Below are 15,296 nucleotides of genomic sequence, written 5' to 3'. Positions count from 1 at the left end.
GAAGGTCAAAGTCCAGCAGAAAATTCTACAAACACAGCATCCCATGCTACACGAGTTGCAAAAAAAGACAAACAGAAACAAATAGCTGCCACCAAACAAGCAGAGACAGCCCTAGTTCTTGCAACACCTACCACAGTATTACCAGCTGCACGACGTACTCGTGCGTCAATTGAGCTAGCAGCACGTTCCCAAGCTCCCTTGCCACCTGACACTACTTCCCAAGCACTCTTGACACAAGATGAGTTGGCAATATCAGATGAACCTTGTGAGCTTCAACAGTAAGAAGGTAGTTGCTGGAGTCAAGTTACAGTTGCATGCTTCTTTATAGGTAGTCTCACAGTTTGATGTACACTAACACTTCCTATGTTTGTTGTTGGACTAGCACCTAGCGCAAGAGGAAACAAAGATCAGGGATAATGCTCGATAGGTTAACTAAATCTAGAGGAGGAAGAATGGAGATCCGTTTTGAGGCAGGTTTAAAAAGGCCACGTGATGCTACAGAGTCAGCCAAGTTAGTATCAGAGGCAGCGGTTGCTGTTAGGTGTCATGTACGTATCCTCCCAACATTGATTCAGTACAAGAATGAAAAAGACGAAACCCAGTTCAATATCTTCCTTGACCATTTATCTGTAAGTATGGTTATGTATGGAAACTAGTAATATCGTCTTGCCTTGTCCAATACTTTCTAGGTTGCTGATAATGAGACTCCTATAATTTTCAACAGATGAGGTTCAAGTTGGATAGCCAAGGTGATGCAACCAGACAAGCTTTCGCCCATGTTTTCAAGTCTGCTCTGCGACAGTATCGGTATAACTTGAGGAAAACTCACTTTGAAGGCAAGGCTAACAGTGAACTTGCCCAAACATCTCCAGTAGAAAATATATCTGATGAAGACTGGAGAGGCCTCGTTAAACATTGGTCTGATCCGAAGTATCAGGTACATTATATATATATATATATGTCATCAGATCACATGTTGAAGTCCTATTTACGCATGTGCCACACAAATCTATCTTCTTGTAGGTGAACTGTTCAAAGAATAAGGCCAACCGTACGAAAGTGAAATTCCAACAGACGACAAGATCGCGTAGCTATATTGCACATTGCGGGGCTCTTGTAATTAGCTGTTGTTTCACTCTTTTCGCTATACCATATTATCAGATCTATATTGACTTGTTCCAAATGCAGAGGAAAGCCCGCAAGGACCAAAAAGTACCTGAACCAAATGTTGTGGAAATCTTCAAGGACTGTCACACCAGCAAGAAGAAGGGCATGACTAAACCAGTCAAATCCGTTGTTGTAAGTCCTTAATCCTCATGCCTTTTAACTACTACTTACTCTGACTTGTGCCTTGAACTGCATGGTTTGCACCCAATGTCTATTACTCTTTTCAATTTTATACACAATTGTCTTAGCATATCATTACACCTTACAAGGTTTAAAAGAGAGGAGTGATGTTCCTTTGATCTTGACCCGTAATCTAGTTCCGTGCTGGACTTGCCCACACAACATTACAATTGTCTGTTTGTCTGTTCTCAGTTGTTTTGTGATATGAATGACATCATACTATGCTTACCGTATTATAAACTTCGTCTCTTTATCCTTGGCCCTCAATATAATGTGAAGAAATAGACAATACATTAGCGATGGTACATGGTCATATGTTTGGAACCTGGTTTTATTATGTACTTTGCAATAAAATACAACTAATATTTTACATGGGTTCACCAGAATAAGTTCTGTATATAGACCAAAGCTATTTTGTTTGGTTTTGCTGCCTCCTTAATATCTTCTGTTCTGGTACTACTAATGTAAAACCTCAACTTTTCAGCGAGCTATGGAAAAATGGTGGAACCGCCACCTTCTGAAGGTGGCGAGGCAACTATAACCGCAATGTCAGCTCTTGCTGCAGTGGGTCAGTACCTGTCCACTAACAGTGCCAAAAGCACGTTCCTACGTAATACTAGGTTGATTGTTAAGGCAATATCGTCCAAACTGCCTCATGATCAAGATATGCAAGCTCAAAGCAATGTTGTATCTGCGCTCCAGACACAAGTCCATTCCCTAACAGAGACCCTTTGTGAAACAAGGAGAAACATTGCTCAATGTCGTCAAGATATGCATGGTTTTGAAACCAGACTATCAAACATTTGCTATGTTGTTCAGGAGCCTAGGGGGAATGAAGGCGAGGGTTATGGTGCTCCATCGGACAATACAGCATGAAAACGTAACAGTCAGGTCAAATGAACTGAGCTTCTGAACTTCTGGTGGTGCATTTATCTGCTAGACTGTTAAGTTTTATGCCAACCTTCCTTTTGTTATATAGTTGTAATTTGTTTTGGTGCGATACAAAATTTATTCTTAACGTGCAGCCACCACCTGAAGAAAACAGCAAGCCATTTTTGTATAGTGTAGGGTGTTCCCTATATTTGCACTGGTGGCGATCTTTGATGCGGAGTGGATGTAATCTGTGCAATCGCCTTAATAGCCTAGCGTTAGTTTCGACCTTATTTATTTCCTAGTCTTCTTTTTCCCTAGTTTGCTAGTGGCCGCAACTACCATGGGCCATATACGGGCCGTACGATCCATGGGTCTCCTACGGGCCGTCGATAAATGGGCCTGTAATCGGTGGGCCTCGGGCCGTCGGATAAATGGGTCTACATGGGCCATAACCGGGCGTAATTGGTATTGGCCCAGCACGGTAACAGGCCGTAGGACAGCAAAGGCTTAATTCTATCACAGGCATAACAGGTCGTTAATGGGCCAGAATATAGGACGGGCCAGAAACGGTGCAACAGGTTAACAGGCCAGAAACGGGCCGACTCTTGCCATGGGCCGAATTTGGCCCATTAGGGTAACAGGCCAGTAATGGGCCGACTCTTGCCATGGGCCGAATTTGGCCCATTAGGGGAACAGGCCAGTAACGGGCCGGAAGTAATCGAGGGCCAAAAAGGAGCCCAAGAACGTATGGGCCGTCAATAGGCCGAAAGCTAACATGGGCTGGAAATGGCCCATGTAAATCACGGGCCGTTAATGGGTATAAAGATAATTACTATTCATTATGGGCTAGAGTCACCGTGGGCCTGTAGTGGGCCGAAAGATACGAAGGCTTCATATGGGCCGAAAGACGTCGTGGGCCATACATGGGCCGAAAGTGAAATGGGCTGGTATTATATTCGACGGCCCACATGACGTTGTTGGGCCGATTTCCTTTAGGGCCTAACGGGCCGTAAAATGGGCTATTTGCGAAGAGACCGTTAACAGGCTTTTCATGGCCAGCCTATTAACTTTTGACCAAGTCAAATGGGCCGGCTTTGTAAGCTAAATGGGCCACTGTTGGGCCATGCCACGTGTCGACATATCATAGGCGCCTATCTGACCCACTGACGAGCTGACACGTGTTTCCTCTAGCCAATGATGATTTTACACGTGGAAAATCCCCATTGGTCGGGGCTGTTAACGGGTTATCGGATCCAAAACCCGACCCGATAGCTTAACGGCGTTTCGTTACGGTGGATGCCACGTGTCGGTCACCCTCGAAAGCACTTCTGTGAGGCGCGATTTATCGTCATGGAAGTGGACACTTCCATGATGATAATTTTGGTAATGTCATGGAACACTTCTACGACAGCATAGGTATGACTATCTTGATTCTGTCATAAATTTGTCATGGATGTACATGCATGACAAAAAAGCGACCTACTGTGACAAACACGTATCATCACGGAAGTGTATTTTTTGTAGTGTGTGGTCCAATGAACATTGAAGCTCGCGGCCGATATCGTTATATTCTCACCTTCATAGATGATTTGAGCAGATATGGGTATATCTACTTAATGAAACATAAGTCTGAAACATTTGAACAGTTCAAAGAATTTCAGAGTGAAGTGGAAGATCATCGTAACAAGAAAATCAAGTTTCTATGATCTGATCGTGGAGGTGAATATTTGAGTTATGGGTTTGGACTTCATTTGAAACAATGTGGAATAGTTTCGCAACTCACGCCACCTGGAACACCACAATGTGGAATAGTTTCGCAACTCACGCCACCTGGAACACCACAATGTAATGGTGTGTCCAAACGTCATAACCGTATTTTATTAGATATGGTGCGATCTATGATGTCTCTCATTGATTTACCGCTATCATTTTGGGGTTATGCTTTAGAGACGGTTGCATTCATGTTAAATAAGGCACCATCTAAATGCGTTGAGACGACACCTTATGAACTGTGGTTTGGCAAGAAACCCAAGTTGTCGTTTCTTAAAGTTTGGGGCTGCGATGCTTATGTGAAGAAGCTTCAACCTGATAAGCTCGAACCCAAATCGGAGAAATGTGTCTTCATAGGATACCCAAAGGAGACTGTTGGGTATACCTTCTATCACATATCCGAAGGCAAGATATTCATTGCTAAGAATGGATCCTTTCTAGAGAAGGAGTTTCTCTCGAAAGAAGTGAGTGGGAGGAAAGTAGAATTTGATGAGGTAATTGTACCTTCTCCCTTATTGGAAAGTAGTTCATCACTAAAATCAGTTCCAGTGATTCCTACACCAGTAAGTGAGGAAGCTAATGATGATGATCATGAAACTTCTAATCAAGTTACTACCTCCTCGTAGGTCAACCAGAGTAAGATCCACACCAGAGTGGTATGGTAATCCTGTTCTGGAAGTCATGTTACTTGACCATGACGAACCTACGAACTATGAGGAAGCGATGATGACCCCAGATTCCGCAAAATGGCTTGAGGCCATGAAATCTGAGATGGGATCCATGTATGAGAACAAAGTGTGGACTTTGGTTGACTTGCCCGATGATCGGCAGGCCATAGAGAATAAATGGATCTTCAAGAAGAACACTGACGCTAACGGTAATATTACCGTCTACAAAGCTCGACTTGTTGCAAAAGGTTTTTGACAAGTTCAAGGAGTTGACTACGATGAGACCTTCTCACCCGTAGTGATGCTTAAGTCCGTCCGAATCATGTTAGCAATTGCTGCATTTTATGATTATGAAATTTGACAAATGGATGTCAAAACTGCATTCCTTAATGGATATCTTAAAGAAGAGTTGTATATATATGATGCAACCAGAAGGTTTTGTCGATCCAAAAGGTGCTAACAAAGTGTGCAAGCTCCAGCGATCCATTTATGGACTGGTGTAAGCCTCTCGGAGTTGGAATATACGCTTTGATAGTGTGATCAAAGCATATGGTTTTATACAGACTTTTGGAGAAGCGTGTATTTACAAGAAAGTGAGTGGGAGCTCTGTAGCATTTCTGATATTATGTGTAGATGACATATTGTTGATCGGAAATGATACTAAATTTCTGAATAGCATAAAAGGATACAGGAATAAGAATTTTTCAATGAAAGACCTCAGTGAAGCTGCTTATATATTGGGCATCAAGATCTATAGAGATAGATCAAGACGCTTAATTGGACTTTCACAAAGCACATACCTTGATAACGTTTTGAAGAAGTTCAAAATGGATCAGGCAAATAAAGGGTTCTTTCCTGTGTTACAAGGTGTGAAGTTGAGTCACACTCAATGCCCGACCACTGCAGAAGATAGAGAGAAAATGAAAGGTGTTCCCTATGCTTCAGCCATAGGCTCTATCATGTATGCAATGTTGTGTACCAGACCTGATGTGTGCCTTGCTATCAGTCTAGGAGGGAGGTACCAAAGTAATCCAGGAGTGGATCACTGTAAAGCGGTCAAGAACATCCTGAAATACCTGAAAAGGACTAAGGATATGTTTCTCGCATATGAAGGTGACAAAGAGCTTGTCGTAAATGGTTATGTCGATGCAATCTTTGACACTGATCTGGATGACTCTAAATCACAAACCGGATACATGCTTTTATTAAATGGTGGAGCTGTCAGTTGATGCAGTTCCAAGCAGAGCGTCGTGGCGGGATCTACATGTGAAGCGGAATACATAGCTGCTTCGGAAGCAACAAATGAAAGAATCTGGATGAAGGAGTTCATATCCGATCTAGGTGTCATATCTAGTGCATCGGGTCCAATGAAAATCTTTTGTGACAATACTGGTGCAATTGCCTTGGCAAAGGAATCCAGATTTCACAAGAGAACCAAGCACATCAAGAGACGCTTCAATTCCATCCGCGGTCAAGTCAAGAAGGGAGACATAGAGATTTGCAAGATACATATGGATCTGAATGTTGCAGACCCGTTGACTAAGCCTCTCTCACGAGCAAAACATGATCAGCACCAAGACTCCATGGGTGTTAGAATCATTACAATGTAATCTAGATTATTGACTCTAGTGCAAGTGGGAGAATGAAGGAAATATGCCCTAGAGGCAATAATAAAGTTGTTATTTATATTTCCTTATATCATGATAAATATTTATTATTCATGCTAGAATTGTATTAACCGGAACCTTAGTACATGTGTGAATACATAGACAAACAGTATGTCACTAGTATGCATCTACTTGACTAGCTCGTTGAATCAAATATGGTTATGTTTCCTAACCATAGACATGAGTTGTCATTTGATTAACGGGATCACATCATTAGAGAATGATGTGATTGACTTGACCCATCCGTTAGCTTAGCACGATGATCGTTTAGTTTGTTGCTATTGCTTTCTCCATAACTTATACATGTTCCTATGACTATGAGACCATGCAACTCCCGAATATCGGAGGAACACTTTGTGTGCTACCAAACGTCACAACGTAACTGGGTCATTATAAAGGTGCTCTACAGGTGTCTCCAATGGTTTTTGTTGAGTTGGCATAGATCAAGATTAGGATTTGTCACTCCGATTGTCGGAGAGGTATCTCTGGGCCCTCTCGGTAATGCACATAGATATAAGCCTTGCAAGCAATGTGACTAATGAGTTAGTTGCGGGATGATGCATTACGGAATGAGTAAAGAGACTTGCCGCTAACGAGATTGAATTGGTATTAAGATACCGACGATCGAATCTCGGGCAAGTAACATACCGATGACAAAGGGAACAAAGTATATCTTTATGCGGTTTGACCGATAAAGATCTTCGTAGAATATGTGGAGCCAATATGAACATCCAGGTTCCGCTATTGGCTATTGACCGAAGATGTGTCTCGGTCATGTCTGCATAGTTCTCGAACCCGTAGGGTCCACACGCTTAATGTTCGGTGACGGTCGGTATTATGAGTTTGTGTGTTTTTCTCTACCGAAGGTAGTTTGGAGTCCCGGATTTGATCACGGACATGATGAGGAGTCTCGAAATGGTTGAGACATAAAGATCGATATATTAGAAGCCTATGTTTGGACATCGGAATGGTTCCGGATGAAATCGGGAATATACCGGAGTACCGGGAGGTGACCAGAACCCCCCGGGAGAACTAATGGGCCACGTGGGCCTTAGTGGAGAGAGAGAGGGCCAGCTAGGGCAGGCCACGTGCCCCCTCCCCCTCTGGTCCGAATTGGACTAAGGAAGGGGGGCGGCGCCCCCCTTTCCTTCTCCCTCTCATCCTTCCTTTCCTCCTAGTAGGAGTAGGAAAGGGGAGTCCTACTCCTACTAGGAGGAGGACTCCTCCTCTCTTGGCGTGCCCCAAGGGCCGGCCGGCCTTCCCCTTGCTCCTTTATATACGGGGGCAAGGGGGCACCCTAGAACACACAAGTTGATTGTTTCCAGCCATGTGCGGTGCCCCCCTCTAGCATAATCCACCTCGATCATATCGTAGCGGTTCTTAGGCGAAGCCCTGTTACGGTAGCATCATCATCACCGTCATCACGCCATTGTGCTGACGAAGCTCTCCCTCGACACTCTGCTTGATCGTGAGTTCGTGGGACGTCACTGAGCCGAACATGTGCAGATTGCGGAGGTGCCGTACTTTCGGTACTAGGACCATTCAATCGTGAAGACATACGACTACATCAACCGCGTTGTCATAACGCTTCCATTTACGGTCTACGAGGGTACGTAGACAACACTCTCCCCTCTTGTTGCTATGCATCACCATGATCTTGCGTGTGTGTAGGATTTTTTTTAAATTACTGTGTTCCCCAACAGCGACGCTACCAACTTCCCTCTAATAGTAAAGATTTGTGTGGTATAGGTGGGGGGAAACGATCGAATGAGAAGTGGAGGTGATGCTACCAACTCCCCTTTAATATATAGTAGAGATTTGTGCGGCATAGGTTGAGGAAAACGATCGAATGAGAAGTGGAGGCGACGCTACCAACTCCTTTTTAATAGTAGAGATTTGTGTGGCATATGTTGGGAAAAAGATCGAAAGAGAAGTGGAGATGACGCTACCAACTCTCCTTTAAATAGTAGAGATTTGTGCGGTATAGGTTGGGGAAAACGATCAAATGAGAAGTGGAGGCGACGCTACCAACTCCTCTTTAATAGTAGAGATTTGCGCGGCATAGGTTGGGGACAAAGATCAAATGAGAAGTGGAGGCGACGCTACCAACTCCCCTTTAATAGTAGAGATTTGCGCGACATAGGTTGGGAAAAAGATCGAATGATAAGTGGAGGCAACGTTACCAACTCCCCTTTAATAGTAGAGATTTATGCGGCATAGGTTGGGAAAAAGATCAAATGAGAAGTGGAGGCGATACTACCAACTTTCCTTGGAGGCGACGCTACCAACTCCCCTTCACTAGTAGAGTTTGTGCGGCATAGGTTGGGGAAAAAGATTGAACGGGAGTTGGAGGCAACGCTACCAACTCCCCTTTAATAGTAGAGATTTGTGCGGCATAGGTTGGGGAAAAAGATTGAACGGGAGTTGGAGGCGGACGCTACCAACTCCCCTTTAATAGTAGAGATTTATGCGGCATAGGTTGGGGAAAACGATCGAATAAGAAATGGAGGTGACGCTACCAACTCCCCTTTAATATTACAGATTTGTGCGACATAGGTTGGGGAAAACGATCGAATGAGAAGTGGAGGCGATGCTACCAACTCCTTTTTAATAGTAGAGATTTGTGTGGCATAGGTTGGGAAAAAGATCGAATCAGAAGTGGAGACGATGCTACCAACTCTCTTTTAATAGTAGATATTTGTGCGGTACAGGTTGGGAGAAACGATCAAATGAGAAGTGAAGGCGACGCTACCAACTCCTTTTTAATAGTAGAGATTTGTGTGGCATAGGTTGGGGAAAAAGATCGAATGAGAAGTGAAGGCTACGCTACCAACTCGCCTTTAATAGTAGAGATCTGCGCGACATAGGTTTGGAAAAAAGATCGATTGAGAAGTGGAGGTGACGCTACCAACTTCCCTTTAATAATAGAGATTTGTGCGACATAGGTTGGAGAAAAAGATCAAATGAGAAGTGAAGGCAACGCTGCCAACTCCTTTTTAATAATAGAGATTTATGCGACATCGATTGGGGTTATCAAAAAACCCAACATGAAACTAATTGAAAAGGGAAAGTGTGAGAGTTAAAAACCTGATGAAAGATGAAGGCGACCCCATCAACTCCCTTTAATAGTAGATATTTTTGCTAATTGTGCAGACACAAAACTCAATGAGATGCGTGTGAAAGTAATTTTTTTAAACACGTAGGACATGGCAAAGCAATTGTGCAGTAGAGTTTCATTTGAACTACCACGAAACATGTGCAAAATAAAAGTGTTTTTAGGCAGATTAGCGGCATCATCCAAAAATTGGTGAAACCCATGTCTAATATTTAAAAAGTCCAACAAAATGATAATACATGTTCGGAGCTTGTGTGGAGGTAAGTGAAACATAACTAACACAATTTCATAGATGTTTCGCATTACTTCACAGCTTAAAATTTGATTATGTTATAAAATGTATCAAGATTGGTCTTACTTTGAAGGTCTCTTTGTAATGGCCAGCCAAATATCGTCATAAATCCAACTTTTTTTTGAGGGATATATCTCTCCTCTCTCCTTTTAATAATAATAAAGCACGGATTGAGTTTTAGGATTCACCGTCGCGGTAGTTTTTCAAAAAAGCCCCTGCGGTTTTCTGTATTCAACCCGCAGTCCCTATGTAAGTGGATCTGCAAAAACGTTTCGATTTTGCAAATTAACCCCTGTATTGTGCGCTGTGTTCTTCATCTTATCCACCGGCTGGAAGGGGCGCACGCTCACCGACTACAGCCGCCGCGGGGACGCCGCTGCCGCCATGGGAACCTTCGACGCGGCCGTCTTCGGCCTGGACGCGGCGCCTGACCTCCGCCTCGCCGCGCACCAGTACAACCAGCTCCTCCACCTGCTCGCCTCCGCGGACGGCGCCGTCTTCCCCGTCCACCCGGCCACCGCCGCGCGCCGCGTGTTCGCCGGCATGCTAGAGGCCAGGGCGCCCCCGTCCGAGGCCACCATCACTTCGCTCGCCTGCATCGTCGCTGCAGATGCCGAGGGCGCCTACGAAGCCTTCAGGCTCCTCTCCTCCATGGGGCAGAAGTACGGCCTCGCGCTGCGCCTCCGGTCCTACAGCCCCGTGCTTGCCGCGTTCCGGCGCGCCGGGGAGGCTGGCAAGGCATACGCGGTCGAGGCCCACATGGCGGCCTCCGTTGCATCGCCGTAAGATCCCGAGCTCGCGCCGCTCCTTGTGGTCAGCGCGAAGGCCAGGGACGCAGACAAGGCGTTTGAGTATATGCACAAGCTGGGTGCCGAAGCCTGAAGGGATGCCGAGAAGTGCATCGAGCTAGATCCTACATTCTCCAAGGGATACATCAGGAAAGGCACAAACCAGTTTTTCATGAAAGAGTATGACAAAGCAATGGAAACTTATCAGGAAGGCCTAAAGCATGACCCGAGTAACCAGGAGCTGCTTGATGGTGTAAAGAGGTAAATAGCACTGAAAGAGATCGTCAATCAGTCACTGGTTTCTCATCTTAGATTCCACCAAGCAGCTCCTAACCGTTGCTGTCCGTTCTCAGATATATTCAGCAGATCAACAAGGCGAACAGAGGCAAACTTTACCCCAGAGGAACTGAAAGAGAGACAGGGCAAAGCTATGCAGGACCCTGAAATCCAGAACATCCTGACGGACCATGTGATGCGGCAGGTAAGTTCATCATCAGATGTCTGTTTACTCCTCTTTCTTGAGCCAGAGGTTGGTCTGGCGAACGGTGCGATAACATTGAGGTGTTTGTTGTTTGCAGGTGTTGATTGATTTCCAAGAGAATCCAAGGGCTGCTCAGGACGTCTCGGGAGCATGAACGCAACGGCGGTCGGGCTTGGGCATCATTGGGTTCAATGATTGGAGACGTGGCCGTTCGTCCCCGATGGATCTCCACCACCACGGCCTGAGAGAGCCTAGAGAAGGGAGGCTACGGACGAGCACCTGTAGGACGACCTGCCATCACGGCCAGCGCTTGTCGACTCCGACAACATCCATGTGGTCATAGTCGAATCCTCCTGTCCTCTCGCGCCGTGTATATTCAGACTAATTTGCGTGCGCCGTAGGTTGTATGAACATGGAGGTGCAGTCACCCGAGGTGCAGAAGCTCCATCACCTACCTCTACCTCCTCCACTACGCTGACAAGTAAGTTAAGCCCCCATCATCTACATTGCTTCCTCCCTGCCTGTGATTTATTACTTCGAGCCTGCTGTTCTTTTACCACATATACAAACATATCTATGCTTAAGTGTGGTCATTAGGTTATGGAACAGGAGAAACAAAGTGTTCTTTAGCAGATCCAAACCTGTCCATTTTAGAATTGGACCAAGAATTACTTGCATTGCCTGTTTGATATGAATAACCATAATTTTTTTGGATGTCATAGAAAAATCATGCTACAGCATAGTTTTTAATCTTTGTAAACAAGTTAAACTTGGAATAAGATCCTAAAAGTAATAGAGCGCTTCTTGAATGCATGGAAACAAAAAAAGTTAGATATCTCAGAGTCAATATGTCATATATTCTGAAAGTGGTGCACATGGATATGTATATTCTTGGTTAGTTTTTGTTCTGTTTCTGTTGTATATGCTCTAGGAGTTTCTGTTGTATATGCTCTAGGAGTCTAAAAGAAGATGAGGTAGCGCTACTTGATTTCCTGTCAAATTTCAGTAATAGTCAAGCAATAATGCAATATTGGCCTTTTCTTTTTCCTGTATTACGTAGTGACCATGGAGTCAAAGCTCATGTCGATGGTCAATTACTGACTGTTGCACTTATATAGAGCACACTGATATAATATCTGCACATATATTCTGGAAGAAGCCTATAGGAGTGCATGAGCAAATAACACATCACATTCGAATAATATTGAATGTGTTGCATCTGTTCACCTAAATTAATTTGGTGTTCTGCTCTACAATGTTAATTGCAGGACAAAACACTAGCGATGGTGCAAACAGAAGATAGGTTTGAAATATAACCAAATTGCAATGGTCACGTGTTTGGAAGTGTAGGTCGAGGACTCAAGGTGGGATTGCGAGTGGAAAGAACACTTTGGCCGTGCGTTGTGAGTGGAAAGAATACCATGATGTTGCGAGTGGACTCGAGGAAGTGCACGGGCCAAGATAAGTGTACGTACATCCCCTTTTAGTCCAGATTTAGAAAAATATGATTTCTGCTATGATAGTTTCCAGAATAGTTTGGCCCTTGAGACACTTCCACTGTATGCATGTGTGTTCCTTTTTTTTCAGAGATATCCATTAAGAACAGTAAAACTGAACCCTTTCCGAGCTCTCTCACGCCCTCACTGATTTAAACCGTTGGATCACGCATATCGGTCATCTCTGGCCGTCCAAGGCACTCGTTTCTCCGCATGGGCTGATACTGGGCCGGTCGTCCCGGGGCAGCTATTCCCGTGGCCGAATCGTAAGCTTCTCGTTCAATGACACAGGCCAACGTCAGATGCCGAACGAACGATCGTGATTCTGCTCTGCGTCCTCGTAGCCCCACCCACTTCGTTCCCCTTCCCGCACCCGACCCCTCTTGGCCTTCGCTATAGCAGACCTAGGTGCGCCGTGCGCCGCCGCTGTGGTCGTCGCCGCAGAGAGAGAACCGACAATAGCAACGGCTGACCGGACCGGATTCCCATCTCCACCCATGCTGCGACGCCGCAGCCGCTCCGCCCACTCAGCGATGCGTCCGCCCCGCTCCAATCCTCACTGCCCCCAGCACGCCGCCGCCGTTAACCCTGCTGCTGCACCCGTACATGGCCCTGACTAGACCGCACGTTCCTATTCTCCAGGGATGATGGCTTGGCGGTGGTGGGCATAAGGTGACGGCAATGGCAGTGGCTTCCACGTGAGGATCTCATCCACGACTTCACTGTGCGCCAGTCTGAGATCTCCTTCACCACCAACTGAAATGACACCCACCGTGCCTTGCTCCCCTTTCTCCTTCTGCCTTCCACCTCTCTCTCGCAGCGTGCCTCGCGAACCCTAACCGAGGCAGTGGTGGTTGCTTTATATCATCCAACCTCTGTGCTTCCGCACTACATTGACTCTAGCCCTGTCTTCGCCTAGATGTGTGAGGGAAAGCATGCAGGAGGACACGGAGAAGCAATCATGCATGTATGTCTTTTCACTTTATGAAATCCAAAACAGATTACCCTGCAAGTGCAATGACAATACTACTTTTTGATTTGTGGTTACCAGCATTTTAGTGTTACTTTTATAATTTCAAGTTACCAATCCTCCATATACGCAGTTGTACAGTTCTACAATCGGAAATTTACATGTTATTTCTGTGCTTGATCCGCACATGAATATTCAGAGATAGTTCAATGCATAATTCAGCAGTAAACTGTATGATAATTAGGTTTTAGTTTGGTGGCCCTTTTGACCAAGCTTGTTATGCAACTTTTGGCTGTTAGGTGAAGCTGAACCAAAAATCATTGATTATTATGTTTCTTGATGTTCTTATCATCAGCCTGTAACTTGCACATCGTACTAACATTTACACTTCTTGCATAACTGTGGTGTGTACTTATACTAATCTGTAGCCTCTCTATTTTCTGCTTCCCTTCTTTTGAGGTCTCTCTCTTTTCCGTCTTCCCTTTTTTTCAGGTTAGTTTGGATGCTAAAGTTATTGGGATCTCAAGCATTGCAAGAACACTCGCCCAGGAAGCTATCTTCATCCTTTAATGTGGATGTTGTATTCACATTTAAACTTCCCACAATAACGGTGGTGTGCACTGATATAACATGTAAGTTCTCTTTCCTGTCTTTTTTTTGTATGTTAGTTTGGCTGCTAAACTGATTTGCAGCTCAGGCATATATAGCCTACTGCCTCAGGAAGCTCAAGAGATACATATCACAGGTTATCTTAGCAAGCTCTTCATAAGAAAACTTCCCTGTTCATATTCAGATTTTTTAAAGCTTTTTAATTATTTTTAAAATTGTTGTTCATGAGGGTGTAGGGGCAGGGCTATCACACATTTCTCATTGTGTTGTGGAGTGGTCTCATTTTCATAATATATTGTAATGCAATTCTCTATACTGTTAGATGTGCTACTGAGATGTGCAAATATGTGGAAACTAATATTCCTCTCTTGCATGAAGGTTGTTCATTGAAAAAATGGGCGGTCATGTCCATTGTATTATGAGGTTCGTATTCAACAAATTCTAAGAGGAAGGTATTATACCTTCAGCTACTATCATATTTTGTAACATTTTTTCCTACATAAGCATGTTGAAGATGTTGAAGGCTCACTTCCACATAAGGTACCACCTTTTGCCCTTGTCATTCAACATCAATGCATAGAAACTGTGTTAGTAACTTGGCATGTATCTTGAAGGGGTCTATTGTTCGAGGTGTGAAATATCAGTCACATGTGTTCACTCAAACCTTTTTTCCATCATATCATTTTTCAAATTATTATGGATAATATTTTGTTATGAGATCTTTTGGCATGTTCCACAATCTTCATGGATTATAATTATGCTTTGGGTTTATGTTTTTAACATCTTTCAAGCTCATTGCGTTTTCTGTAGCCATAAATGTACCATACAACAACTACGACAATTTAATCATTTTTGTATGCAATGGCATCCAATGGCGTCCTTTTAATAGTATGATATATATCATATATACTGAAATAGATCGTCAGATGGAAGGATAATCGGATTGCAGTCAATACAATTTTGTGTTGGCTTGTTTCAAATTGCAAGCCACACTCATAATTTTATGAGCGCCAAATGTGCCCATGAAAAAGTAGCTGAGACAAAATCCTCTCTTAAGCTAACATGATTTGCACAATAAAAGCTATAGTTTTGAATTGAGGTACACTTCTCTAATGCTAGCCAATTTTTTACAGCTTAAGAGTTGATTGCCAAATATTTCTTTTCTGGCTATCAACACCAAAATTTGACCATAATTGTTAAGGCTTATTATCTGTCATGTA

At 44.1% G+C, this 15,296-nt stretch overlaps 1 protein-coding gene across 1 annotated transcript; it reads left to right on the top strand.

Moving 5' to 3' along the window:
* The first annotated feature begins 10,030 nt into the window (after positions 1-10,030).
* On the top strand, positions 10,031-11,483 carry LOC125539721 (proteinaceous RNase P 1, chloroplastic/mitochondrial-like). The gene is made up of 3 exons (XM_048703233.1): positions 10,031-10,781; positions 10,874-11,001; positions 11,099-11,483. Exon 1 carries the CDS (start codon positions 10,117-10,119, stop codon positions 10,516-10,518), a length of 402 nt encoding a protein of 133 aa, XP_048559190.1. The 5' UTR covers positions 10,031-10,116; the 3' UTR covers positions 10,519-10,781; positions 10,874-11,001; positions 11,099-11,483.
* The last annotated feature ends 3,813 nt before the right edge of the window (positions 11,484-15,296 follow it).

Source organism: Triticum urartu, chromosome 2 (assembly GCF_003073215.2).
Source record: "Triticum urartu cultivar G1812 chromosome 2, Tu2.1, whole genome shotgun sequence".
NCBI lineage: Eukaryota > Viridiplantae > Streptophyta > Magnoliopsida > Poales > Poaceae > Triticum > Triticum urartu.
Note: the sequence above shows the minus strand (reverse complement) of the source record. Positions and strands in the feature narration are given on the sequence as shown.

Excerpts from the sequence above, each read along its gene's own strand:
- LOC125539721 (XM_048703233.1), top strand. The coding sequence starts at position 10,117 with ATGGGAACCTTCGACGCGGCCGTCTTCGGCCTGGACGCGGCGCCTGAC.